The following is a 27,439-nucleotide window of genomic DNA, read 5'->3' as shown; positions in this document are numbered from 1 at the left end:
ACTAAATCAACTTACGTTGTGGGATGTTCATTTTGTCTTTCGGCAAAAGGATCATAATCTGATTGATTCAAAGCCTGTTCGGTGTCTTTGCGGGGCTGGATTTTGTATCTAAAATAAAGAAAAACAAAATTCAAAAATTAGCATATAAAAATTATATAATAAAAAAAATTATTATTTATAAAAAAAAACTATTAGAAAACTTTTAAGTATCTTTCAATCATGCCTTAATTCCATGGGTTCATGCAGAGAATCAGTAGCTTTAGACATCTTTTTATTATTTTTTTTCCGTATCCTAAAGCAGTTGAGTTGATTTTTCCAATATTTTTCAATTATTTTCCAATATTTCCGACCGTTTCTCTGTTTACTTGTCTACTTTATGCTGGGAAATCTTAACGACAACTGATTTATGGACAAGACAAGACAAATTCCTTTAGAAAAAAAAAGAGATCTCTTTGCAAAAATCGTTCAATAACCAACGACCATCTTCTCCAGTGTCTAAATTAGCAGTGAAATTCTTTCAACAACAATCGCAGCGTCAACATGAATGATCGCGACAACAACTATGGGGGCAGCGTCGACAACAATGACGCCGACGGCAACAACGCCGTTGGCCTAAGACAATCGACAATACATTTGCTAAAGTTGTGAATGATGATCAGAAACAGCATTAATTGCCCCCTCTTGAATGATGTGGTAGTGGTGATGGGGAGGTTTCTTGGTACGCTTCGGTTTTCTTTCTTTTTTTTTTTTTTGCAACATTAGCAGATACAATTTTGTGGCTTCAATTATATGAACGACTAAGCCTTCCTCTGCGACTACCCCTTGCCCTGTCTTAGAGAGGTAAAATTGACGTTATTTCTTCAAAACCAAGCTCAAAATACAAAATCATGCACATGTACATGAGAAGAAAGAGGGATGGATACACCTGCTATTGTTCTGTTGTTTTGAACGTTAAACGTCAGCAGCGGCTACATACGCTGCTGCAGCTTTAGTGTAAATTGAACAAGGCGTCGTACCTACGTACAATCAACTTCTAACATGTGCCTAGTCAGCGTTTTTGTTGCATGTGACTGTCGGCTAAAAAATTCCTCCTTCTTCCAAAGTATTTGGTGTTTTGTTTTATGCTGCATTTCTGACTCGATTGACCATTTCAATTGCATCAGCCTAAGTTTTGTGGTGGGAATCAATTAGTTTTAAGGTTTTATTGCCATTTTTGATCAGTTGCAACAACAAACAAATAAACACTACTGACGAAGAAGAGTCAACCGTTGTTTGGGTTGTAATACGAAACAAGTCGTCAACAACATATTTTGGCGTTTTATTGCAGCCAACTGAAATTTAACTACCGCAATGAAGTGATGATACTAAATAATCCTAAATTTTTATAGTATACTTTTAGGCGTGTAAAGAAATTTCTTTGATTTTTAAGACAACAGTTGAAGCTCAGGGTCTGGAATTTGTTCAAATGATATTAAAATGGCACCTCCTGTCACGGTGTGGAACCTAAATCGCTATTGTAAGAATAGGAAGGTTGTTTTATTACATACACTAGTACTAGGCACAAATGTTTCACACAAATATTTCATTTAAAAACCAGTAAGGAAAGGCAAAAGTCGGGCGGTGCTGACTTTATAATACCCTATCCCTGAGATTGGAAAGGAGGAATTCCTTCGTGCTATTTACAAACTCCTTAATTGCTTTCCATACCATTTCATGTATGGTAATGTGTCCCCCCACCTAAGTACCGGTGTCTTTTAGCCGCGAAAGCCGAAATTCTCATAATTTTCCCCCCCAATCCCATGGCAGCCGGTTGTACGTATCGGATTGACCCGATGAAGTGCTTCATGTCTGGTATTTATTCCCCCCCACCTAAGTACCGGTGTCTTTTAGCCGCGAAAGCCGAAATTCTCATCATTTTCCCCCCAATCCCGTGGCAGCCGGTTGTACGTATGGGATTGACCCGATGAAGTGCTTCATCGGCAAGGACAACAACAACAACATCTTTTTCCCCACATGCCCTACACATGCTACCACTTGCCGCACCGCTTTTGTATAACTGAGCTCGTAGTCCTATTTGTCCCGTTATGATACCAAAAGCTATGCCGACCTCCTTCTTACTTCCTTTCTGTAATAGCCTCTTTCCCTGATGATCCGGATGACCGACTGTTTCGCTGTTTCACAGCAGGCGATCGTCTCCCGCGCCCTAAACTCTGACTGCTTCGAACCGAAAGGCTTCGGGTTAAACAAGTTTATGGACGGCAAGCCTCTGGCCTTCGCTGCCAAATCGTATGCCCTTTCACTCCCTCTTCCTCTGTTATGGTCTGGCACCCAAACGGTGCTGATTGTCCCTTCCTCAAAAAATGCATTAATCTCCTTTTCTTGACCTTACCGTCCTGGTTGTTATTGCCGCTATGGCCATTTTACTGTCTGTAAAGATGTTCGCACTCGACGTCCTCGCGGTAGCACCACACCACCTCACGCATTTCGTGATCGCCCGGACCTCCGCCTGCTGGATCGTATTATGGGTTACAGTCTGAAATAAATCTCAGTCCCTGAGTTCTCAATGTAGACCCCCAGGTCCTTATGTTGCACTCTCTCTTCATAGCAGTCCACCAAACTAATGAGGGGTAAGTAAGTAATTCTCATCCGATTTGGCTGAAATTTTGTACAACGGCTCATGACCTTCAATATACGTATCTAAAATGGTCTGAATCAATCAATAGCTTGATACAGCTCCCATATAAACCTATCTTCCGATTTTGCTTCTTGAGCCCCTACAAGGCGCAATTCCTATCCGAATTAACTGAAATATGAACTGACTCATATAATGTTCAGCATTCATCTATAGTCCGAATCGGACTATAACTTGATATAGCTCCAATAGCATAACAGTTCTTATTCAATATTCTTTGTTTGTCTAAAAAGAGATACCGCGCATAGAACTCGACAAATGCGATCAATGGTGGAGGGTATATAAGTTTCGGCCCGGCCGAACTTTACACGCTCCTACTTGTTATATATAAAATTGGTTCTCTATCGATTAAATGCAATTTTTCAACAATCCGCTTAATAAATCTGGATTTGAGATTATTGACCAAAAATTTCGATAGCAAATTCCTACTCTCTTCTCAAATACCATGAATTTGAGCCTCATATTGTAATAGTAAGACTACATGTCCGTTGATGCCTTTTGGGGTAAAACTCTCTGAAAGTTGAATCCATATTTTAAAGTAAGGTTCGCACTGTACTTGTAAAACCCTCATTTTCACGTTAGGTGGTTTAGGAAAAAAGGATGACCCCCAAACACTTGACGTCATACGTTTATGGCCGATTCGTTGTGCCACCCTTCGAAACCCCATATATCAGGATCGCTATTCATTCACAATTAGTAACATTGACTCTTTTTGATGTTTACTTCAATGTTCAAAAAAGTGCGTTGCCAAAGTTGTATTTAACCGTTGCCAACATATTAAACCGCAAACGTCACTGTCCATAGCCGCAGCTTAAGCTACTGACACACACCCGCACCCCAATAGTCGCCTCTTTTAGCATACTCTTGCATACCTGTCATCTCTCGCACTCTCACCACTAATACTTCCACCTATGGCTTTACATTCACATAAATAACGGATGCTTAAGTAAAGAGCAACAATAATTTTCTGTGTTTCTGCTTCTTTTATGAAAAATTTATTCCTCATTTTCATGGATTTTCTCTGGAAAAATATCTTTCGATTGATGCCATTTTCATTAAAGTTCATTCAGTCGTTTGACCGTAACATGTACCAAAAACTCGTCTTTATAAAATCCTTGGCCGTTTAATAATACATATTTACATCTCAGGAAAAATAACTTCCGATTCATGTCAATTTCATTAAAATTCATTCAGCGCTTTCCCCGCAATATGTACCACACAAACACTCCTTTATAAAATCCACCTACTGCATATGATCTGTAGTTATAACATTTGTTGTACTGTTATGCAGCCTCGCAAAACATATACAAACAACAACAACAACAACAACAAAAGTGCAAATGCCTCGCACACCAAAGCAGAGCCTTAAGAAATTGGCTGACGTATGTACATGCTTAGTCCCTCCAAACATTTTCTATCGTGCGAGTTACTAAATCTGCACTCAAGGAAGTTGAAAACAATCTCAGGCGATATCATTTTTTACACTAATTAGTGTCTCGGTACGGGAGAAAACGTGCCACTTGGCGATATATACCCATGAGTGACTAAATAGGGACTAAAAAAAGTTTAAAATTCGATTATCAACGTCATTAATAAAAATAAATATATTTTTTTTTTGGCCTGATGTTTTTTTACCAGTTAGAGTGAGCCTTATTTTTATTTCTCTTTCTAATTTATGTCTTTTTCAAATCGAGTTTAAAGTCGAAGATTTTATTTGCAATGATTTTCCCTGACTGGGATTTGAACAGCCAACCTTACGATTGTGAGGCGTATGTTATCCCTCTGTGCTACCGGCCTTTTTTCATTACAGAAGCCTAAGTAAACATACATTCTCTTGTGTGAGGTTTTTTAAGGTAGTATCCAAAACAACAACAAAGAATCTATTTTTAAATTTGTACCAATAACAGTTGATTTTGAGAAACTAATTAGCGAAACATGAATGATAGAATTCCGATAGTAATGTATTTTGTTGTTGTAAATTTTGAAATCTCTACAAACTATCATACAAAAGGACCTAAAAAGTGACTATTCTGGGAGGGAGTGAGAAAGTCACTTCCAAATGTTTGAAGGGGTAGGGCCACGCACATCACACCCACACAACACTCTCACATAGTGATACTCTTTCTCTCGCAACATTTGTTTCGTCTTACTCTCACCACTTATACTCCCACAATGACTTCGCATTCACACTCAATACGAATGTTTTAGGAAAAAAGCAACAACAATTTGCTGTGTTTATGCTTCATGTTCTTTTATTGAAAATTAATACCTCGCCTATCATGGCTTTTCTTTAAGGAAAATTAATGTCCTGTATATACGTCGCATCTCTGGAAAAATATCTTGGGATTGATGCCGATTTCATTGAAATCCATTCAGCCGTTTGCCCGTAATATGTACCACAAATCGTCTTTATAAAACCCTTGGCTGTTTTATAATATATGTGTGTATCATCATGATGTATACACTTTTGCATAAGCTCCAATCAATTGTCGAAGCACTTTGTCAAAACGTTCTGGATACGATTATGCGAGAAAATGTCAAACTTTCAAATGAAATTGCCTGCCAACCTTTTGGTGTCAGGTCACCCTCATACACATCCAAGGTGGTGGACATCCAAAGTTTGGCCCCTTCGAACTTAAAGTCTTTTTCCTCTTTATGTGTTGTACTAGGTAAACATTTCTTTAAATCAAGTAAAAAATCCTTTAGCACAAAAAACAAATGTTTTTTCCTTAAAAAGTTGAAGAAAATGGGCATCTTTTAATTAAGACCCTTATCTTTGGCTAAGACTTTTTAAGGTTAGGGCAAAATGTTTTGTACTATGTTGTGAAATCAAAAGTTTGGGTTTAAATTTCGAAAAAATAGTAAATAAATAAAATTATCTGCTAACTTGGACATATCAGTTGCAGTAAATTTCCATTGGACAGATCACAATCACACAATCATTTTAGTTTATATATTTGTTTTTAATTATTTCAATTATGAGTAGAAATCATTATGAAATAATTGAATCCAGAAATACAACACAAATACAACAGACAAACTAATAATCAAAAGCTATTTTTATTCATAATCTTCTACAAAGTCAAGTTTATGGCTGGAGCCATCAGCCAATTATGTCATTTGACATTGACCTTTACCGTTGTCAATCAATCAATATGGAATTTTATTGATGTAAATCAATAAGAAATGTTTTGAAAAAATGAAACGAAAGCATTCCAGAAATAAAAAAAAAAAATGAAATATTTGCTTTTTAATTTTCCATAAGCACGCCCAAGGCCATTAAGATAGGATGGCCTGCTTATGACCGCTACTGGTCATCTATTGACTTAATGAGTTTACGGCACTTCAAAACAGAGTTTAATAATCATTATAGGCAGTGCTTAAACACTGATTTGTTATCATACACCCTCAGCCTTAACACTGATAATTAATTGTATTATATATGCATTTTTTTTGAAATTTTAAAAATGATGGCTTTGCAATTGTGTTTTCTATCCCTGGTACAAGTGCTGATACGAGTTTGATACGACTATAGAAAATTAATAAAATAAAATGATTTGTTTGCTCATGCAGCAAGAATTGAGAATTGCAATAATTAGAAACAATAGCGCCATGTCTACCTACCTGTATGCATTATTATTGTGCTAATTGTTAACATTTGACCGCTAATTCAAGGTGCACATATTGCCGGTATAATTTTTAAATTAAACATGTGTTTAAATACATGTGGGCCTTTGACACTTCTTACATGGAATAGAGATGAAATTAGTTTAATGGGGAAGTGGAGAGGACTAATCAGATTTTTTGCGTTTGTAAAATGACGAAATTCAACCACAATTGTAATCCTAAATGATTCAGTTAAGCTTTATACCCTACACCAGTACTGTGGTACAGGGTATTACAACTTGGTGCATTTGTTTGTAACAACCAGAAGGAAGAGTAATAGACCCATTGATAAGTATCGACTCAGAATTACTTTCTGATTCGATTTAGCTATGTCCGTCTGTCTGTCCGTCTGTCCGTCTGTCAGTCTGTTTGTCTGTCTGTCTGTCTGTCTGTCTGTCCGTCTGTCTGTCTGTCCGTCCGTCCGTCTGTCTGTCTGTCTGTCTGTCTGTCTGTCTGTCCGTCTGTCTGTTTGTCCGTCTGTTTGTCCGTCTGTCTGTCCGTCTGCCTGTCTGTCCATGTTAATTTTTGTACCAATCGATCGTACATCTAATACGCTGGATGAATGCCTTCCATCTATCACAACGTGATCAATTTGGTTCCTCGTGTTTTTATCGGGTTTTAAGAGAGATAGACCCACTGATAAGTATACCGATCGACTGAGAATCACTTTCTGATTCGATTTGGCTATGTCCGTCTGTCTGTATGTATGTCTGTCCGTCTGTCCATGTTACTTTGTGTACAAACTACAGTTCGCAGTTTTCATCCAATCGTCTTCAAATTTGGTACAGTCACATTTTTCGGCCTAGAGACGAAGCCTATTGAAATTGGAAAAAATCGGTTCAAATCTGGATATAGCTCCCATATATGTGTTCGTCCGAACTGCAGTAATAACGGAATAAAATGGTCATTTGTTAACCGATTCTCTCAAAATTTGGCAGGAAGGAGTTTCTCTTGACTCTCGACATTACTGATGAATTTCATAGAAATCGGTTCAGATTTTGATATAGCTGCCATATATGTATATCGCCCGATTTTCACTCCTAGAGCCATTGCAAGCGCATTTATTGACCAATTTTGCTGAAATTTTGCACAACGCCTTCCTCGGCGACTGCCACAATATCTGAGAAGTTTGCTCGAAATCGGTTCAGATTTAGATATAGCTCCCATATATATGCTCGTCCGATTTTGAGAAATATTGCAATAAAGTTCTCATATGCTAACAGATTTCTTCGAAATTTGGCAAGAGCGATTTCGTTATGATTCTTAACATTACTGTTGAATTTCATAGACATCGGTTCAGATTTTGATATAGCTGCCATATATGTATATCGCCCGATTTTCACTCCTAGAGCCATTGCAAGCGCATTTATTGACCAATTTTGCTGAAATTTTGCACAACACCTTCCTCGACGACTACCACAATCTCTGAGAAGTTTGCTCGAAATCGGTTCAGATTTAGATTTAGCTCCCATATATATGCTCGTCCGATTTTGAGAAATATTGCAATAAAATGCTCATTTGTTAACCGATTCTCTCAAAATTTGGCAAGAAGCAGTTTCTCTTGACTCCCGACATTACTGATGAATTTCATTCAAATCGGTCCAGATTTAGATATATCTGCCATATATGTATATCGCCCGATTTTCACTCCAAGAGCCACTGCAAGGGCATTTATTGACCAATATTGCCGAAATTTTGCACTACGCCTTCCTCGACGACTACCACAATATCTGAGAAGTTTGCTCGAAATCGGTTCAGATTTAGATATAGCACCCATAGCTCCCCCGACATACGACCCGAATATGGCACAGATCAGACTATATTTAGATATAGCTGCCATATAGACGGATCTGCCGATTAAGGGTCTTAAGCCCATAAAAGCCGCAAATATTACCCGATTTTGCTGAAATTTAAAATGGCGAAGTGTTATAAGCCTCCCGATATTCGATCCAAATATGGTTCAGATCAGACTATATTTAGATATAGCTGCCTTATAGACGGATCTGCCGATTAAGGGTCTTAAGCCCATAAAAGCCATAATTATTACCCGATTTTACTGAAATATAAGATGGTGAAGTGTTTTAAGCCTCCCGATATACGACCCGAATATGGTTCAGATCGGACCATATTTAGATATAGCTGCCATGTAGACCAATCGGCCGATATAGGGTCTTTAGCCCATAAAAGCCGCAATTATTATCCGAATTCGCTGGAATTTGACACAGTGACTTGTTTTAAGCCTCCCGACACCCGATCCAAATATGGTTCTGTTCAGACCATATATAGATATAGCTGCCATATAGACCGATTAAGGGTCTGAAGCCTCATAATAATAAAGCCTCAATTATTACCCGATTACGTTGAAATTTGAAAAGGTGAGGCAAAAGTTGGTGGTTTAGACCAGTTGTCAGACCTATAATGCTTTTTGGTGTTGTGGTCTGGTGGACGGCGCTTTAAAAGCCCACCTACTGTTCACTAGTCAACCGGATCCAAAGGATGGCTTGTTTGTGCATCACAGTCGCACTGAGGACGACACCATCGGGTGCACTGAATTTAATGCTACAACTAATGCCGTTGAACATTGTGGCAAACTGCTGCGACCACTGGCGTGAGGCTACAGGAGCTTTCTCTTTGGTCATGTGGCGGCATTGGACACTCTGTTACAATGTCCGATGTGCCAGGCAGCGTGGATTACACCCTACCTGAGCCGCTTTTTGATAAAAGTACTGTACCACCATTCTTGATAGACTCGTTACATAAAAGTTACATAGACTTCTATACGGATGGTTCCAAACTAGACGACCAGGGGGGCTTTGGGGTATTCTCTAAAAATCTAGAACTCGTCATATCGAAAAGGTTAACCGACCACTGCAGTGTGCATCAAGCAGAGATCCTTGCAATTAAGCAAGTGGTGGAATGGCTAAGATATAATGTCATAACGACGGTTGTATTAAATATCTTCTCAGACAGCCACTGAATCCCGGGAGAACGAAGAAATCACAAAAACCGCCCTAGACTGTCACAGATCTCTCAACGAGATGGCTGAACAGTTCAAAAATCGCCTGTTCTGGGTGCCAGACCACAGAGATATCCCAGGGAATGGTAAAGCGGAAGAGCTCGCGAGACTAGGAATTACTTTCAATATTCCAGGGCAACTGGAATCTATGGGTATGCCTCTAGCGACATGTCAACTAAGTTTTCAGAACCAGGCCCGAAGTACAACGAATGATAGATGGTCATTCGGATCATACTTGTCATGGATGTTGGAAGTCATAACACAAATCTTTTTCCCAAATTTCAGTCAAGTCGGATGAAAATTGAGGGTTCTAAAGGCTCAAGAAATCAACTCCGGGGATAGGTTTATAGGGAGGCTATGTCTGATCATTCGGATTGTACTTGGCACGGATGTTGGAGGTCATAACTCAAGTTTATATGAGGGATTTATCTGTTTATAGACCGATTCGGATCATACTTGGCATACTCAAGCCAAATCGGATGAAAAATGAGGCTACTAGGAGCTCAAGAAGTCAAATCCGGGGATCGGTTTTTATGGGGGCTATATCTGTTTAAAGACCCATTCGGATCATACTTGGCATGGATGTTGGAAATCATAACTCAAGTCTTTGTTCTAAATTTAAGCCACATTGGATGAAAATTGAGGTTTCTAAGGGCTCAAGAAGTCAAATCCGGGGAACGGTTTATATGGGGGCTATATCTTTTTATAGACCGATTCGGATCATACTTGGCATGGATGGTGAAAGTCATAACTCAGGTCTTTGGTCCAAATGTTAACCAAATCGGCTGAAAATTGTTTCTTTCAAGGGTTTAAAAAATTCAAATCTGGGGATCGGTTTATATGGGGGCTATATGTGTTTGTAAACCCATTCAGATCATACTTCGCATAGATGTTGAATGTTATAACACAAGTCTTTGCTCCAAATTCTAATCAAATCGGATGCAAATTGAGGCTTCTGTGGGATAAAAAATTCAAATCGGCGGATCGGTTTATATGGGGGACATATCCACATCTAAACCGATATGGTCCATTTGCAATTCCCAACGACCTACATCAATAAGAAGTAAAGGGTGATTTTTTTGAGGTTAGGATTTTCATGCATTAGTATTTGACAGATCACGTGGGATTTCAGACATGGTGTCAAAGAGAAAGATGCTCAGTATGCTTTGACATTTCATGATGAATAGACTTACTAACGAGCAACGCTTGCAAATCATTGAATTTTATTACAAAAATCAGTGTTCGGTTCGAAATGTGTTCATTCACCGTAACGTTGCGTCCAACAGCATGGGCATGGGCAGTTCTTGAACGGCTTCTGGTTGCTCTTCACTCCAAATGCGGCAATTTTGCTTATTTACGTAGCCATTCAACCAGAAATGAGCCTCATCGCTGAACAAAATTTGTCAAAATTTGAACACATTTCGAACCGAACACTGATTTTGGTAATAAAATTCAATGATTTGCAAGCGTTGCTCGTTAGTAAGTCTATTCATGATGAAATGTCAAAGCATACTGAGCATCTTTCTCTTTGACACCATGTCTGAAATCCCACGTGATCTGTCAAATACTAATGCATGAAAATCCTAACCTCAAAAAAATCACCCTTTACCTGTGCAAAATTTGAAGCGGCTAGCTTTATTCGTTCGACCCGTATCGTGATTTCGATAGACGGACGGACATGGCTAGATCGTTTCTGAATGTCGAAACGATCCAGAATACATACTTTATGGGGTCTTAGACGAATATTGCTAGGTGTTACAAACGGAATGCCTAGTTAAGTATACCCCCATTCTATGGTGGTGGGTATAAAAATGAAAATCGAATCACAAATATCATAGCAAATTGCAAAATACGAAGCCAAACCCGGCCACAATTTCCAGAAATAAAAATCAAGACTCCTATATCCTCGAAACCACTGGAGATATTGTATACCTTAAGCGGACTTTTTTGTAGGGATTTTTGAGCACTATCCAGCAAAAATAAAGAACTTTGAAAATCGGACCACAAATGAAAATTTAGCAGCATTTTTTTAAAGGCCTGCCAAGAGACTGCCGGACACACGATCTCGCAAACATCTCAGCTCTTACCATTCTAAATCTCAAAGAGACATCTCTACCCGTTCTCACAAGTCATAGTTTTTACTATTTTTTTTTTATTTTCTCCCACTGTGCGCCATTCTTACTAGGAGGTCCTTTATCATTGAGCTTAAACTTGAATCGGACTGCAGTCATTGATATTTTGAGAAGTTTGCCGGTCTAAGTAAATTTGCATTTGCAACATCTACACCCCATTTCGGTTTTGAATTATTTCTCCCATAGAATAGAATTTCCCGCTCACTCTGCATTAATGCCTTTGAACTTTTTTATGCGAATGATCCCAAAATCTAACCCGTCCTCCCGTCTAAGTGATGACATTTTATAGTGCTGCTCTGTTTTGATAATGAATCATTTCTTGGTTGGCATTTTCAATGGACAATTAGTGCGTTTTTTGTTTGTTTTTTAAATGGTACTCCATGGCGGAAATTCTTTATTAGATCTATTAGAGGGGCACATGATAAGCGGAGATGTCCATTTGAAAATTATAGCCGCCACAGCAAACGAGCTATCATCAATGTCGTTATTAAATTATTTAATTGTTGTTTTAGATGAGAGTAACACAAATGTTAGTGTGGCAATAAATTCTTTCTTTTTGCAAATTAAAAAGGCCGCAATTATGATGTGGCGTTACTTATCTTTAGTGAGCATAGAAAGCGGTAGTAGTTAAAAGTAGTTAGGGTTATAAAAAAAGGGGGAAATATTTCTTGGAAACTGTTAAACATGGTCAAAGGTATGGGCCAAAGACCGCCTGCCCATGGAAATGCCGGAAAGATTGTGATAACGAATGCCAACAGTAGTAATGCGAGGGCTGCTATATAAGTTTCTAGGCTATACAGAAAAAACAAATAAAAATCGGTTTCAATCACGAAATTAATTGATCCAAACAAATGATTAATTGAAACTGCTTCAATCAGGAGTGTGAAAAATTATTTAAGATCTCTTACACATAATGTTTTATTAGTAGAATAATTTTTCAACTCACTTCGTATTTCCACCCAATCCATCGCCGGGCAAAAACTGCTCCATTTCTTGGGGTGCATGTTTGCTGGTGCTATCCTGCAATCAAAAAGACATCGCACAACATGTGTTGATTAATAGCGAACAGATTTAATTCATTAATTGCCAATAGTTTACAAGCATCTTCAATTTGTTTGCGCATCACAGCTCAACTCGCAAACAATTAAGGAAGCAAAAAGGCAAATAACTACAGCTAGGGTAAATGGAATGTCAGGGAAACACTTCCACTTACGGTTATATTCACCATTTTTGTTGTTGTTGCGTTGTATGGCCTGGGGTTGTGTTGTGTTGTATTGATTGTGAGATTCCCTCTCAATTGAACTTAAAAGTGCAATAGATTCTCGTGGCTGTTTCCTCTTTTCCTTGTCGTGATTGATTGTTTAATTGATGGCGCGTTGTTCTGTTTAATTATCAAGAGGAAAAATTTTCCCTTTTGAAAATTTCTTGAGCCCCTTGATGTCAATTCTCTGCGGCGTTATTCAACGAATTACAGTTGACGAATGCTGCAAGAGAAGAGAATAACGAAATACATGTCTGATTTAGAATTGATTTTTAATTAATAGAAAATATGTTTGTGTCTTTTTCACTATATAAGGGTTTAAGATTTATTTTTCTCTTGCTCTACAATCAATGGATCAATTGAAACATATCTGCTGGTTTGGCCATACATTAATCCAAGTAAATATCCCAGGCATTTCTCTATGACTTCCTAGTTTGGTATGTTATTTTTTGAGGGTTACGTATCATTTGTCTATTGCCACAGAGGCAATTGCTTTTAATTAACTTAGTATAATAATTGACATTCTGTAATGTTTCCTCAATTGAATGAAGATCGTGTACACTGAGATCGCATGTTTTTTGGTGTTTGCCGCCTTTTTTTTTGTATGGCTCTATGAAATTTGAATTGAAGTCTCAATGATTGATGTAAATGGCAAGCAACTAAACTTTTCAGCGGGCCTTGAAAGTAATTTGATTTTTTAGTTTCCTTAAAAATTAGTTTTTTTATGGAAAACTAGCCGTAGGGGGCCCGCTTTGCTGCGCCTATTCACCCTGAATGTGGATATCGAACTCGTGCCACTGTATCCCATGTCCAATTATGACGTTGAACGCTTGCGATCGAAAAGTACGAATATGATTATGAATATGAAACTTTGTCAATCATACAGCGACCCGACTAAAGCACACCAAGGCAGCAGGAGCCGACGGGTTACCCGCTGAACTAATTAAGATCGGAGGCGACACGCTGATAAGGCGTATGCATTAGCTTATCTGCGCAATCTGGCTAGAAGAACGCATTTCCCGATGATTGAAACCTCAGCATAATATGTCCCGTACACAAGAAAGAAGACAAGAGGGAATGTGCCAACTACAGAGGAATAAGTCTCCTCCCCATCGCATACAAGATACTCTAGAGCGTACTGTGTGAAAGATTAATAACCTAAAGACAATGAGATAATTGGGCCCCATCACCATGAAATTTGAATTGAAGTCTCAATGATTGATGTAAATGGCAAGCAACTTAACTTTTCAGCGGGCCTTGAAAGTAATTTGATTTTTTAGTTTCCTTAAAAATTTGTTTTTTTACGAAAAACTTGTCGTAGGGGGCCCAATTTGCTGCGCCTTTTCATCCCATATCCAATTATGACGTTGAACGCTTGCAATCTAATCCTGGCGAGAACATCAGACAATATTTAAAGCGGTGGTTATACCCTCTTAATGCTGGCGACATTTTCGCGATACCATGCCATGCATGGTCAGGTAAAAAAATTCTCCCCAAAGAGGTGTCGCACAGCGGCACGCCGTTCGAACTCGGCTGTAAAAAAAGTCCCTTATAATTGAGTTTACACTTGTACACCGTTTGCTGTACATATGGTCCATTTGAGGCATAATTTTGGGTGTGGCGACTTCCCGAGAATTGGCCCAAATTTCTATATAATTTTCGTATTCTATTCTCAAATACCTTTCGTTTGAGTCCCATCTTGTCCCGTTCGGTGTACATTCGGGGGGGAGCGACACCGCCTGTGAATAGATCTCAAACTTGTATAAAAGTTTCTACTCTGAAGCACCTTTCCTTTGAATCCCATTTTGTCACGATCGGCCTATATTTCCGTTTGTGGTTGATAATTGGGGTTGGGCAGCCTCCCTGGGACTTTATCTTCTTCCAATTACCTATCATTTCAAACCCATATTGCCCCAATAGGTAAACATGTAATTTTCGAGAGGTTTTTAGGGGTGGAGCGGGACTCCTTACACATAAGGTCAAATTCTTATATCAAGTTCGTATTCTACTATTAAATACCTTTCATTTGATACCCATATTGTCACAATCGGTAGACATGTCCGTTTGGATGGGTTTAGGATCGGGCGTCCCCCACAGTTTTTTGACCCCAAAGTTTAATACCAATTTTATGTTTCTGAGGCATAAAAAACTTCACTTAAATCAATGCACCCATCACCGAGAAGCGGCCTTTTTGAAAATGGTGGTAAGGGGCAGGACTGCGGAGTGTAACCCTCGACTTCGACCACGGGTCGGAGTCTAAGTAAGAGTCGGAATATAAAGCCGGAGAGCGCTTCGGAGTCGGGACAAACGTGCTTAACTCCGAATCGGAGTTCGACACCGGCTCAATAGTCCGACTCCGACTTCGACTCCGGCCTAAAAAACCCAACTCCGGTCGACTCCGCAGCCCTGGTAAGGGGGAGGGTTCGCCCCCCTTGCGGATATCACAAATAAAGTTAAGTTTCCTATTTTCACCGGGAGGCAAAATTCTACCATTCGTAAAAATTCCATGAAAATCGGTTCAGCCGTTTTTTAGGTCTATTCGGAACAAAAAAAAACAAAGCGCCAACACTTTCAATTTTATAGAATAGACTAACCGAACCGGGCCCGCTCCGCTGCGTCTTGTTTCACTATCTAATACCTTTTATTTGAGCCCTTTATTGTTATGTATGTTAAATAATAGGGTTGGACGGTTCCGCAGACATTTCTCCCCTAAAGTGGATATCAAATTCGCCCTCTACTCCTAAAAATCTTTCGTTTGAGTCCAATATTAGCATGGTTCCGAATATAAATATTGAATTTGTGATCTTAAAATACTTGTGTCCACCGGGGCAACACTGTGCGCCGTTCGGACTCGGCATAAAAAGGAAGGTCCCTTCTCATTGAGCCTAAACTTTAATGGAACTACAATCATTCATATGAGATAAGTATGGCCTGTTTCTCAATGGAATGTTTATGGGAAATTTAATATTTGGCAGTGATTGCGGGCATGTGGGGAAGATGAAGAGATATTGCAACTTAGGGGCATGGAATGGAAAACGGTTAAGGATTTTGTGGCAGCAATGAATGAAATATTACAATCCGGGATCAGACCACCTCCCCATAATTCTTCATAACCTCTGAGCGCCGGACGTTTATCAATCAGAAGATGGCCGATTTGGTCGACTTCAAAGAGTACATCAATCGCCGCTTCAGTGAATTGACACTCCCTCAACTGTGCTAGTTGGCGAGAGGAACTTCCAAGACATCATTTACGCACCAACCGCTGGTTTTACGCGCAGGCAGTGGTATTTGCAGACGAGACTGATGGGATTCGTTGCACGGACCCCACTACCCCAAAATCAACGAACATTTGTGGCTGGAACACTTGGAGCAATGTAACTTAAGTATCGGTTAAGGCAAGCTGTGGTCCACTAATAAGTCACTCTCGAACCCCGGTAGACAGGGTAGTCAACGAACATAAGCTGAGTTTGTGGCTGGAACACTTGGAGCAATGCAACTCAGGTACAGGTTTAGGCAAGCTGTGGTCTACTGTAAAGCCATACTCAAACCACGGCGGAAAGTATGACAGGGCCTCAGTCACTTTTGGCGACATAACTGTAACTGATCCAAAGAGAAGTGTCAGGTTGTTCAGCCGTCAATTTTTTGTCCATCCCGTGAGTGATAGGGCTAGGAGGAGAACCATTCGCCGTATCCGTGGTCTCCGAGCCGAAGGACAGCCATCACAATTTACCGTCGAGGAAGTTACGTATGTCATTAGGGGCGCCAAATCATTCAAGGCGTTGGGCCCCAACGGAATCGGGTTTTCCGGCGAAAACCCGACACTGATGCTAAAGAATCTAAATCTTCCTTGAGTCGAGTACCTTACAACTGTCATCAACCTGTCTTTGAACACTCTCGAAGATGGGCAGAATGATCCCGCTACTAAAGCCTGGAAAGGACCTTAGTAAGGGGAGCCGTCAGACTGATCTCCCTTCCCTCACCAGTAGTCATTACGCTTGAGGGGCTACTCCTCCCGAGCCTCGTTTGAGAATTTACATTCACCGAGCCTCAGCATTGATTTCAAAGACTGCATAGCACAACCACTGCCATCACCGCCCACATTTGACGTGGCTTCAATCAGCTCCGGCCATGTAATACGACGGTCCTCGTGGCACTGGACCTATCGAAGGCATTCGACACTAGGTCAGTCATGCCAAACTATTAGAGGACATCGCCAATACGTCCCTCCAGCCAGAAACGCTGAGTTGCGAGTTATCTGTGTGGTCGCCAGTCTTTTGCGAAATTTTGGTATAAAAAAAATCGAAACACAGTGGAGTGAAACAAGGAATTCCCCAGGGCGGAGTGATATCTCTGTCACTGTTTAACCTCTACCTATTCTCCATTCCACCTCCACAGGACGGCATAGAGATGGTATCATATGTGGACGACTGTACAATCATGGCAACAGGCGCCCCGCCAACTATTGTTAACATCTGCGATAGGTTAAACGTCTACCTCAACGAACTTGCCTCTTATTTCGCTGCCAGAGATCTGAAGATATCTGCCACCAAATCGCTGTGTTGGGTGGATGGTCGATGGAGTAACAATTCCGACCATCAAGTGTCCCAAAACACTTGGTGTCACATTTGACAACTTTTAAAAATTTCCCTCACATACCACTGTAATCTGCTATAATGTCCAAATTAGAAACTAGGTACTCAAGTCACTTCCCGGCAGCACTTGGGGTGCAGACAAAGAAACACTGTTGACCACGCACATAGCAATTGGCCGGTCTATGCTATGTTATGCAGCGCCAGTGTGGTCTCGTCAGCTCTGTGGCACGTACTGAAATAATATTCAGATCTATCAGTGCGACATGCTGTCTCCTCAGCTCCCACGTGGACCACCTCCATCCAGAGACAAAGATTCTACCAGTGCGAAGACATAACTACATGCTGTCTGAGCAATACCTTCTGGTCTGTTAACGCGGAAACCATCCAAATCATCATATTGTGGATGGATATCGAATGCCCAGAAGCCTTAATTAAAATGGATCTAAATGATCTAGAGCCAGATGTTTAGCGAAGAGAATCTTTAGATTGAGCGGCATATCAAGCAGGTCTAGACAACATTCATGCAGACTCGGTAGCACATGCGTTAAATGGCTGCCGGGTGAATGTGCTTCTTGGAGAAAGACCGCCTCCCATTGCACCTGAAGAAATTGACCTCCCCCGGCAAAACAGAGTAGTTCTGGCTCAGTTACGATCCGACCGATACAGCCGCCTCAACTCCTACAGATCAAGGATTGATGCCAACGTGCAGAATGTATGTCACGATTGTGAGCAGGCACCACACGGCACACGTCACCTGTTTAACTGTTCAGCCAGGCCCTCTCGTCTCAGACCCAGATCCCTCTGGACCAAACCCCATCTAGAGGGCGCAATTCTTATACGATTTGTCTGAAATTTTGCCCGAGGTGTTTTATTATAACTTCCAACAACTGTGCAAAGTATAGTTGAAATCGGTCTATAACCTGATACAGCTGTCATACAAACCGATCTGGGGTCTTGATTTCTGGAGCCTCTAGAGGGCGCAATTCCTATTTGATTTGGCTAAAAATTTTCCATGTAGTGTTCTGCTATGACCTTCAACAGTTGTCCAAAGTATGGTCGAAATCGGTTTATAACCTGATATAGCTGCCATATAAACCGATCTTGAATCTTGACTTCTTGAGCCGCTAGAGGGCGCAATTCTTATACGAATTGGTTGAAATTTTGCATGAGGTTTTTTATTATAACTTCCAACAACTGTGTTAAGAATGGTTGAGATCGGTCTATAAGCTGATATAGCTGTCGTATAAATCGATCTGGGGTCTTGACTTCTTGAGCCGCTAGAGGGCGCAATTATTATACGATTTGTCTGAAATTTTGCATGAGGTGTTTTGTTATAACTTCCAACAACTGTGTTAAGAACCGTTGAAATCGGTATATAACCTGATACAGCTGTCATACAAACCGATCTGGGGTCTTGACTTCTGGAGCCTCTAGAGGGTGCAATTCTTATACGATTTGCCTGAAATTTTGCATGAGGTCTTTTGTTATAACTTCCAAAAAATGTGTTTAGAACGGTTGAGATCGGTCTATAAGCTGATATAGCTGTCGTATAAATCGATCTTGAATCTTGACTTCTTGAGCCGCTAGAGGGCGCAATTCTTATACAATTTGTCTGAAATTTTGCATGAGGTCTTTTGTTATAACTTCCAACAACTGTGTTTAGAACGGTTGAGATCGGTCTATAAGCTGATATAGCTGTCGTATAAATCGATCTGAGGTCTTGACTTCTGGAGCCTCTAGAGGGCGCAATTCCTATCAGATCTGGCTGAAATTTTGCATATAGCGTTCTGCTATGACCTTCAACAGTTGTCCAAAGTATGGTCGAAATCGGTTTATAACCTGATATAGCTGCCATATAAACCGATCTCGTATCTTGACTTCTTGAGCCTCTAGAGGGCGCAATTCCTGTCCGATTTGTCTGAAATTTTGCATGAGGTGTTTTGTTATAACTTCCAACAACTGTGTCAATTATGGTTGAAATCGGTTTATAACCTGATACAGCTGTCATACAAACCGATCTTGAATCTTGACTTCTTGAGCCTCTAGAGGGCGCAATTCCTATCCGATTTGAGGTGTTTTGTTGTAACTTCCAACAACTGTGTTAAGAATGGTTGAGATCGGTCTATAACCTGATATGGCTGTCATATAAACCGATTTGGGGTCTTGACTTCTGGAGCCTCTAGAGGGCGATTTCTACTATGGTCTCTTACATTCAGTTTAATTATGGCCCGAATCGGACTATAGCTTGATATTGCTCTAATAACATAGAAATTCCTTCCTTTTATCCTTTGTTTGCCTAAAAATAGATATTGGGAAAAGAACTCGACAAATGCGATCCATGCACGCTTTTACTTGTTTTACTTGATTTTATGGTTGCCCAAAAAGTAATTGCGGATTTTTTAAAAGAAAGTAAATGCATTTTTAATAAAACTTAGAATGAACTTTAATCAAATATACTTTTTTTACACTTTTTTTCTAAAGCAAGCTAAAAGTAACAGCTGATAACTGACAGAAGAAAGAATGCAATTACAGAGTCACAAGGTGTGAAAAAATTTGTCAACGCCGACTATATGAAAAATCCGCAATTACTTTTTGGGCAACCCAATATTTTCCAACTTGTTTTTATTTTCTCATAAAGTTATCTTATCAACAACAAGAGGAAATTCTAGCAACCTCTTGACCTGGAGATTGATGTTGACAGCGTTTAGCAATGAAATGCTCCGCTAACTAGTTTTGTAATGAATTTCCATAACTAAACGCAGACAGAATATTATTTACATAACTCTTAAAAGTAAATTGGTGTAAATGTTGTCTAGCAAAAAAAAGTCGATATTTTATGAATTTAGTAACTAATTTATCGAAAAAGAAGAAGATATCGTACACCCATGCCCCAGTTTTAGTTTTAAATAATTTATTGGAAAATTATGCTAATTTGTTTTGTCGTTATTTACCGCGGCAAATAAATTATTACAAAGGCTCTTGTAGACAATCTTTCATTCTTTAGGCCGGTGGTGGTATTGCAAAGGCATAACATAGACCCGACAGATAATGAATTATTTAAGCCCCATAACTTACTATGCATTCAGAATGAAGAAAAATATACCTCACATAAATATGATTTGGTTGGTAAAGACTCTTTTTCAAAAATTCCCATACCCACCTCCGTTGTATGTTATACTCGCTAATATTTTGTTTATGCATACAAGTGTTGTTAAAAAAATATTCCATCAATTATCACTTTTATCTTTGTTATACATATACAGATAATTCAATTTTAAATATTCCCCAATTAGCATGTCAATCAAATCTAATTTTAGTTATAATTGTTTGGCGCAAATGAATCGAAGATATTTTCTAGTCTTCATGGCTGATATACATTTTGATGTACGAAAAAGCCAAATAGCGTACTCAAAAAAATTTATTGGTAGTTGGTAGAACACAAGTTCCCAATTCAATAAGACATTTAATGTGTTTTGCAACATCAGTGTCTCCGCGACCAAGTTTGAAGTCAGCACATGAACTTTTTGTTATTGCTTTGTGAGGGAACAAAATATGTTTCAATACATTGTTAAAGCAATTATAAGCCAATATGTAATAGAAAGCTTTCTCTATTGAAATCTTATTTTCGCGTTGGCTTCTTCAAAAATTGGAAAAAGCAGAACAGGAACAGAAGAAGGAAGATGCCTTCTAGTTCCTACCGTTGAGCCATTCAGATCACTTTAAAAAGCCCAACAATTTGCGAATGTTCACATCCCCTGCAACAGACAAGTTCTGTAAGAAATGACAACCTAAGGTGGAACTTTTTCTTCACACACAGCATATAACCTCTTTCTTCCTTAAAGGTCCCACAGCTCCGGCAAAAGTCCTTACTTGTAACCATCAGGCTGTCAGCACGTTTTCTGAGTAGACACTGACCCGTAAAGACGGACAGAAGCAGCCTCAACCAGCAATGTAAAATTTGATGGTGGCATCTCTGAATCGTGAGCCATGTATAGGGCAGCCAGCCAGTATTATACCCACCACCGAAGGATGGGGGTATATTCATTTTGTCATTCCGTTTGCAACATATCAATATAGCCAATTCCGATCCTATAAAGGTCGTCGTTAGAATCTAAGAAGATCTAGCCATCTCCGTTCGTCGGTCTATTGAAATCACGCTACAGTCTTCAAAAATAGAGATATTGAGCTGAAACTTAGCACAGATTCTTTTTTTGTCCATAAGTAGGCTAAATTCGAAGATGGGCGATATTGGACTATATCTTGATATAGTCCCCCTATAGACCGATCCGCCGATTTAAGGTCTTAGGCCCACAAAAGCCACATTTATTATCCTATTTTGCTGAAATTTGAGACAGTGAGTTGTGTAAGGCCCTTCGACATCCTTCTTCAATGTGGCCCAGGTCGGTCCAGATTTGGATATAGCTGCCATATAAACCCATCCACTAATATAAGATCTTGGGCTCATGAAAGGCGCATTTATTGTTCAATTTTGCCAAAATTTGGGACAGTGAGTTGTGTTAGGCCCTTCGACATCCTTCTTCCCAGATCGTTTCTCCGATCCGATCTCTCGATTTAAAGTCTTGGTCCACTAAAAGGCGCATTTATAATTCGATTTAATTGAAATTTGGGACAGTGAGTTGTGTTAGGCCCTTCGACATCCGTGTCGTATATGGTTCAGATCGGTCTGTATTTGGATACAGCTATACAAAAAAAACAATATTTTGATCTGCAAAATTGAACAATGACTTGTACTTATTAGACCACTCAATGTCTGTGCCGAACTTGGTCTAAATCGGACAATATTTCGATAAAGCTACTATGGAGGTATAAATTATGCATTTTTCACCGGATTATGACAAAAAGTGGTATGCATATATACCCGAGGTGGTGGGTATCCAAAGTTCGGCCCGGCCGAACTTAACGTCTATTTCTTGTTAATTTCAAGACTGGCTACTACTGAATCTTCACTGCCTAGCGGCGGAAAATGAAAAACATTTAGACTACTCTTTGCAAGAATATAGGCTCTGTGTCTCCTATTTCCCGTACCCTTCAGTAGTTTAAATCTAGGCATTCTTAGTCCACGAAGCATTCCTTATCACACCCATGGTTCCCGGATAAGAACCACATCAAATCCTTCTGCCATCAGAAGGACCTGTAGGGCCGACGAAGCGGCCTCATAATGGTGGAGATTTTTCCTCCAGATACTGGGCCATAGTCAGGATTCAGAATTTCCACCACTGTTGCGTTAGCCTTGTCTTCTGAGTCCGCCAGGAGTCCATCCTCACAAGATTCGTTCGTTCGTTCGTTCTTGTCACTATGAGTTTCTTTACGCATCCAGCGGCACCTTAGATCCAACGTATTGGTTTGACGGAGAAGACCAATGGCCTAGGCAAATTATAGGCATACGAACATAAAATAGGTTCGACTGTGTCCTTAAACCTCTAACCGGGTGTCTTCGTCAAAAGCGCCTGCTCACCAGTCATCTGTAAGCTACAATAGTTGAACCGGGCACAGCCTCTCCACCAATCGAGATCTCAATAACAGATAACATGTTAGGGTCAGATACCAGCACCGCAACTGTTGCGCCTATGGAGTACATTCAAAGCCTACTCCTGGGCTGTGGATCCACCGCCCCAATGTCACAGACGCAGATCATCAAAACTATCATAGCTATTCTTGAATGACTTACAATTTGTACCAAAACTAACCACGTATTACAAGTTACGTCCGCACCACTCAACGGGCCAAAGAAGTATCGCCATAGTTTGTGACTCCGTCACGAATTATCGCCTTAATTCGTGACTCCATCGAGGCGATACATTGAAAATCCATCAAAAATCGAATTTTCACTTTGAAAACTTTAAATTGGCTGTATCTCCTAAACTATGCGTCCTAGAAGGAAAAGAACCTTAATTTGTGACTCCATCAGAAATTTCAAAATATCATCGAAAATCCTCAAAAACGAATTTTCAGTTTGAAAACTTTAAAATGGCTGTATCTCCCAAACTATGCGTCCTGAAGGGAAATGGGCCTTTGTGACTTCATCAAAAATTACAAAGTTTCCTGGAAAAACCACAAAATCGATTTTTACATTTTAAAACTTTAAAATGGATGTATCTCTTAAACTATGCGTCCTAGAGGGAAACGGGCCTTAATCAAAAATTTCATCGAATTTTCAAAAAAAAAACAAAAATTGTATCTCCTAAACTATGCGCCCTAGAAGGAAATGGGTCATAATTGGTGACTACTACTAAATTTTAGCCAAATCAGGTGAAAAATAAGGCTTCTAAGGGCTCAAGAAGTCAAATCCGGGGATCGGTTTATATGGGGGCTATATCTGTTTATAGACCGATTCGGATCGTACTTGGTATCGATATTGGAAATCATAATTCAAGTCTCTCAAGTTCCAAATTTCAGGCAAATCGTATGAAAATTGAGGCTTCTAAAGGCTCCAGAAGTCCAATCCGGGGATCGGTTTATATGGGGGCTATATCTGTGTATAGACCAATTAGGATCATACTTGGCACGGATGTTGAAAGTCATAACTCAAGTCTCTCAAATTCCAAATTTCAGTCTAATCGTATGAAAATTGAGGCTTTTACAGGCTCAAGAAGTTAAATCCAGGGATCGGTTTATATGGAGGCTATATCTGTTTAGAGACCGATTCAGTTAAAACTTGGCATGGATGTTGGAAATCATAACTCAAGTCTTTGTTTCAAATTTCAGACAAATCGGATGAGAATTGACGCCGATTGAGATCAACGTGGCACGGATATTGGAGGTCATAACGCAAATCTTTGTTCCAAATTTCAGGCAAATCGGATGAAAATTGACGCTTTTACAGGTTCAAGAAGTCAAATCCGGGAATCGGTTTATATGGGGGCTATATCTGTTTATAGACCGATATGAATCATACTTGTCATGGATGTTGGAAGTCATCACACAAGTCTTTTTTCCAAATTTCAGCCAAGTCGGATGAAAATTCAGGGTTCTAAAGGCTCAAGAAATCAACTCCGGGGATAGGTTTATAGGGAGGCTATATCTGAGTATTCGGATCCTACTTGGCACGGATGTTGAAAGTCGCGGACCAATATTTCGAGTTGTTACAAATGGAATGACTTGATTAGTATTCCCCCCTCCTATGGCGATGGCTATAAAAATCAAATTTTCAAAACGAGCTAATTGATAGAATTTTTTTGTCATTGCCTGAATCCAATAAAAAAAGCCTCACTTGTATCCAAAACAGATATTGAGTTTATTATTATAGAATTGTTCCATGCCTCCGGCCCTCCCATCTCTAAAAATAAATAAATTATTGTTAACATTTCAATTTATTAAATTTGTCACAACGTTTCAAGTTCAATCTCAAAAGGCAAATTTTTCAAAATGCATAGAAGATTTTAATAAAAACGCAGACACTTTTAATCAAATTGAGTCTGAGTTTCTTTGTTGTGGGTTTCTGTGCCAGACATATGTGGAAAATCAAACAAAATTTAAACAGTTTTCGCTTCTTTGAAGAAGAAGACTATCAATAAAAGGCACTTAAATTTTTCGTCTCATTGGCATAGTTTATGAGTATCATAAATCAATTGAAAATTGGAAACCAAAAAATTCTGATGTGAACCGCATAGGCTCGTTTTACATGTGATATCTGTGAGATATTAATTTATGCTTGAAGAGGTTCATTGACACATCGGGGGGGGTTTAGAATTTGGGTAGCAGGCATTTGGTTGATCAAATTTCTAAGAAGTAAAGAATGTCAATGATCGAAATGAATATTGACTTCAATTTCAGTTTAATGTGCTTCGTTGCCACAAGACACCACCAAATAGTTGAGGTGATGGAATGTGATACGAAATCAAAAAGGTTTAACAGCCTTAGGAGGAGTTCGGAGTAAAGAGGAAATCCTTAAGACATAGTACGGAGCCAAAGGTTCTAAGAACTTTAGGAAGAGTTCGGAGTAAAGAGGAAATCCTTAAGACATAACTCACATTATTTGTGTGGGGGATCCTAGGCTTTTGTTGGCAATAACATCTCAAGCTCCTGAAATTTATTCTTTGATATGCTAGACTCTAGTCAATGATTTAAAATAGAAGATTTTTCCCCATTTACTCATAACTTGACTTCTACTATGATATTTTCTAGTTATAAGTGCAACTATATTGGACGATTTCCTTTCAAATCAAACATTCTCACTTTTTCCTCTCGCCTAAATCTATTTTCTTCTTGGTTTTTTCCCCTTTATCTGACATTTTATGCAAACATATTTTCTCCCCTTTGTTTATTATCACAACAAAGTTGCCAAATCATTCCCCAGACTATGTGCTATGATTAATCTAATCCCTTTTTCGTTGCGGTTTTATCTCAATGCCATTAGTATAGTTCAATGATTCTTTAAATACACACAAATGGGAAAAGGGAAATTATCAAAACATTGCAGATTACAGATTGCCATGGTCAAGGTCAGTTTAGTTTGGGGGAAAAATACGCTATACAATTTGTTTATTTATGAAATTGGTTCCTTATCATGCCCCTTCCTTCCTGCCTGCCTACCCACCTTCATACATGCTATCCCTAAACTACAATCAAAACAAGAATATTGGGCACAATATTACATATGGGACATTCCATGACAAATTGGATGATCAAAGAATGAGGTTTTTTTTAAAGAGCTTTTCGTGAAATTCCCTTCTTTGAATGTGGTATATGTATGTCGCTTGACTTAGAGTATAACAACATAAATGCCTTTATGTGAATCCCATATCACCTTTATTGGACTATGAATTCGCTCGAAGAGTTTAGGGTTTGGATATTAGATATACTCCATTCTTTAAGGGAGTATCCCCAAGGGAATTTTGGGAGCGGAAAGGGTGCCCAGGATGGTGATTGGTGGGTTCAGGGGGTGGTATGAACCCGCCTTTTCCACGAAGAGGTGTCGCACTGCGGCACCCCTTTCCGACTCGGCTATAAAAAGGAGGCACCTTAACATTGAGCTTAAACTTGAATCGGACAGCACAACATTGATATGTGAGAAGTTTGCTCCTGTTTCTTAATGGAATGCTCATGGGTAAATTTGAATTTGTATATGGATCCCCAGAAACGTGGTCCCGAATGTGGTTATAAATTTCGTGCTCTACTCCCATATATCTTTTATTTGTACCCCATATTGCCATGGTCTGTAAATATGTCCGATTTAGGGGTGTTCGGGGGGTAGGGTAGTCCCTCCAGACACTTAGCCCTGAAAAAGTATCAGCATCATGCCCTACTCTCAAATACCATTTTTTAAACCCCATATTGCCATTAGTTTAAAGGGAGTTTATGGGATGAGGTGTTCCCCAAACTCTTGGCCTCAAAATTGGATATCAAATTCGTTTTCTTATCTCAAATACCTTTTATTTAAGCCGCATATTGCCATGGTGGGTGAACTTGTCCTCTTTGGGGAAGGAGGGTGTTTTAGGGAAGGAGGGTGTTTTGGGGGAGGAGGGTGTTTTGGGGTAAGGTGGTGTTTTGGGGGAGGAGGGTGTTTTGGGGTAAGGGGGTGTTTTGGGGGAGGAGGGTGTTTTGGGGGAGAAGGGTGTTTTGGGGTAAGGGGGTGTTTTGAGGGAGGAGGGTGTTTTGAGGGAGGAGGGTGTTTTGAGGGAGGAGGGTGTTTTGAGGGAGGAGGGTGTTTTGAGGGGACGGGGTCCCGAAATTCTTGGTCCCACTTTAGAATGTCAGATTCGTAGTCTACTCCCAAATGCCTTTTATTTGAGTCCCATATTATCAAGATCGTCTATATGCCCACTTGGAACGGTTTTGGTTTTGGGGCGGTCCCCTTTATAGGATGGGGGTATACTAATCGGGTCATTCCGTTTGTAACACCTCGAAATATTCGAGGTTACATTCTGAGTCGATCTAGCCATGTCCGTCCGTCCATCCGTTTGTCGAAATCACGATAGCGGTCGAACGCGTAAAGCTACCCGTTACGCGTTCGACCGCTATCGTGATTTCGACAAACGGATGGACGGAAGTTTTGAAATTTTGCACAGATACTTAATATTGAAGTAGGTTGTTGGGGATTGAAAATAGACCATACAAACC

The 27,439-nt window shown here is 39.7% G+C and overlaps 2 protein-coding genes across 5 annotated transcripts in view; one reads left to right on the top strand and one right to left on the bottom strand.

Moving 5' to 3' along the window:
• The window catches only part of LOC106092952 (capon-like protein), a 977,840-nt gene that overhangs the window by 35,273 nt on the left and 915,128 nt on the right, over positions 1-27,439 (top strand). The gene's annotated exons all lie outside the window — the stretch shown is intronic.
• LOC106086374 (proton-coupled amino acid transporter-like protein pathetic) overlaps positions 1-27,439 on the bottom strand; it is an 85,890-nt gene that overhangs the window by 15,202 nt on the left and 43,249 nt on the right. For 2 of the 4 annotated variants that reach the window (XM_059361278.1, XM_059361279.1), the window contains 3 exons: positions 12,720-12,990; positions 12,453-12,526; positions 16-108 (listed from right to left, as the gene is read on the bottom strand). In XM_059361278.1, the coding sequence (XP_059217261.1) occupies positions 16-108; positions 12,453-12,526; positions 12,720-12,734 (182 nt within the window). In that variant the 5' untranslated portion in view covers positions 12,735-12,990. Of the gene's footprint in view, positions 1-15; positions 109-223; positions 494-12,452; positions 12,527-12,719; positions 12,991-27,439 lie in introns of those variants that run through there. The other 2 variants (XM_059361280.1, XM_059361281.1) reach the window with 2 other exon arrangements.

Source organism: Stomoxys calcitrans, chromosome 1 (assembly GCF_963082655.1).
Source record: "Stomoxys calcitrans chromosome 1, idStoCalc2.1, whole genome shotgun sequence".
Lineage (NCBI taxonomy): Eukaryota > Metazoa > Arthropoda > Insecta > Diptera > Muscidae > Stomoxys > Stomoxys calcitrans.
This window is presented reverse-complemented; position numbering and strand designations above follow the sequence as displayed.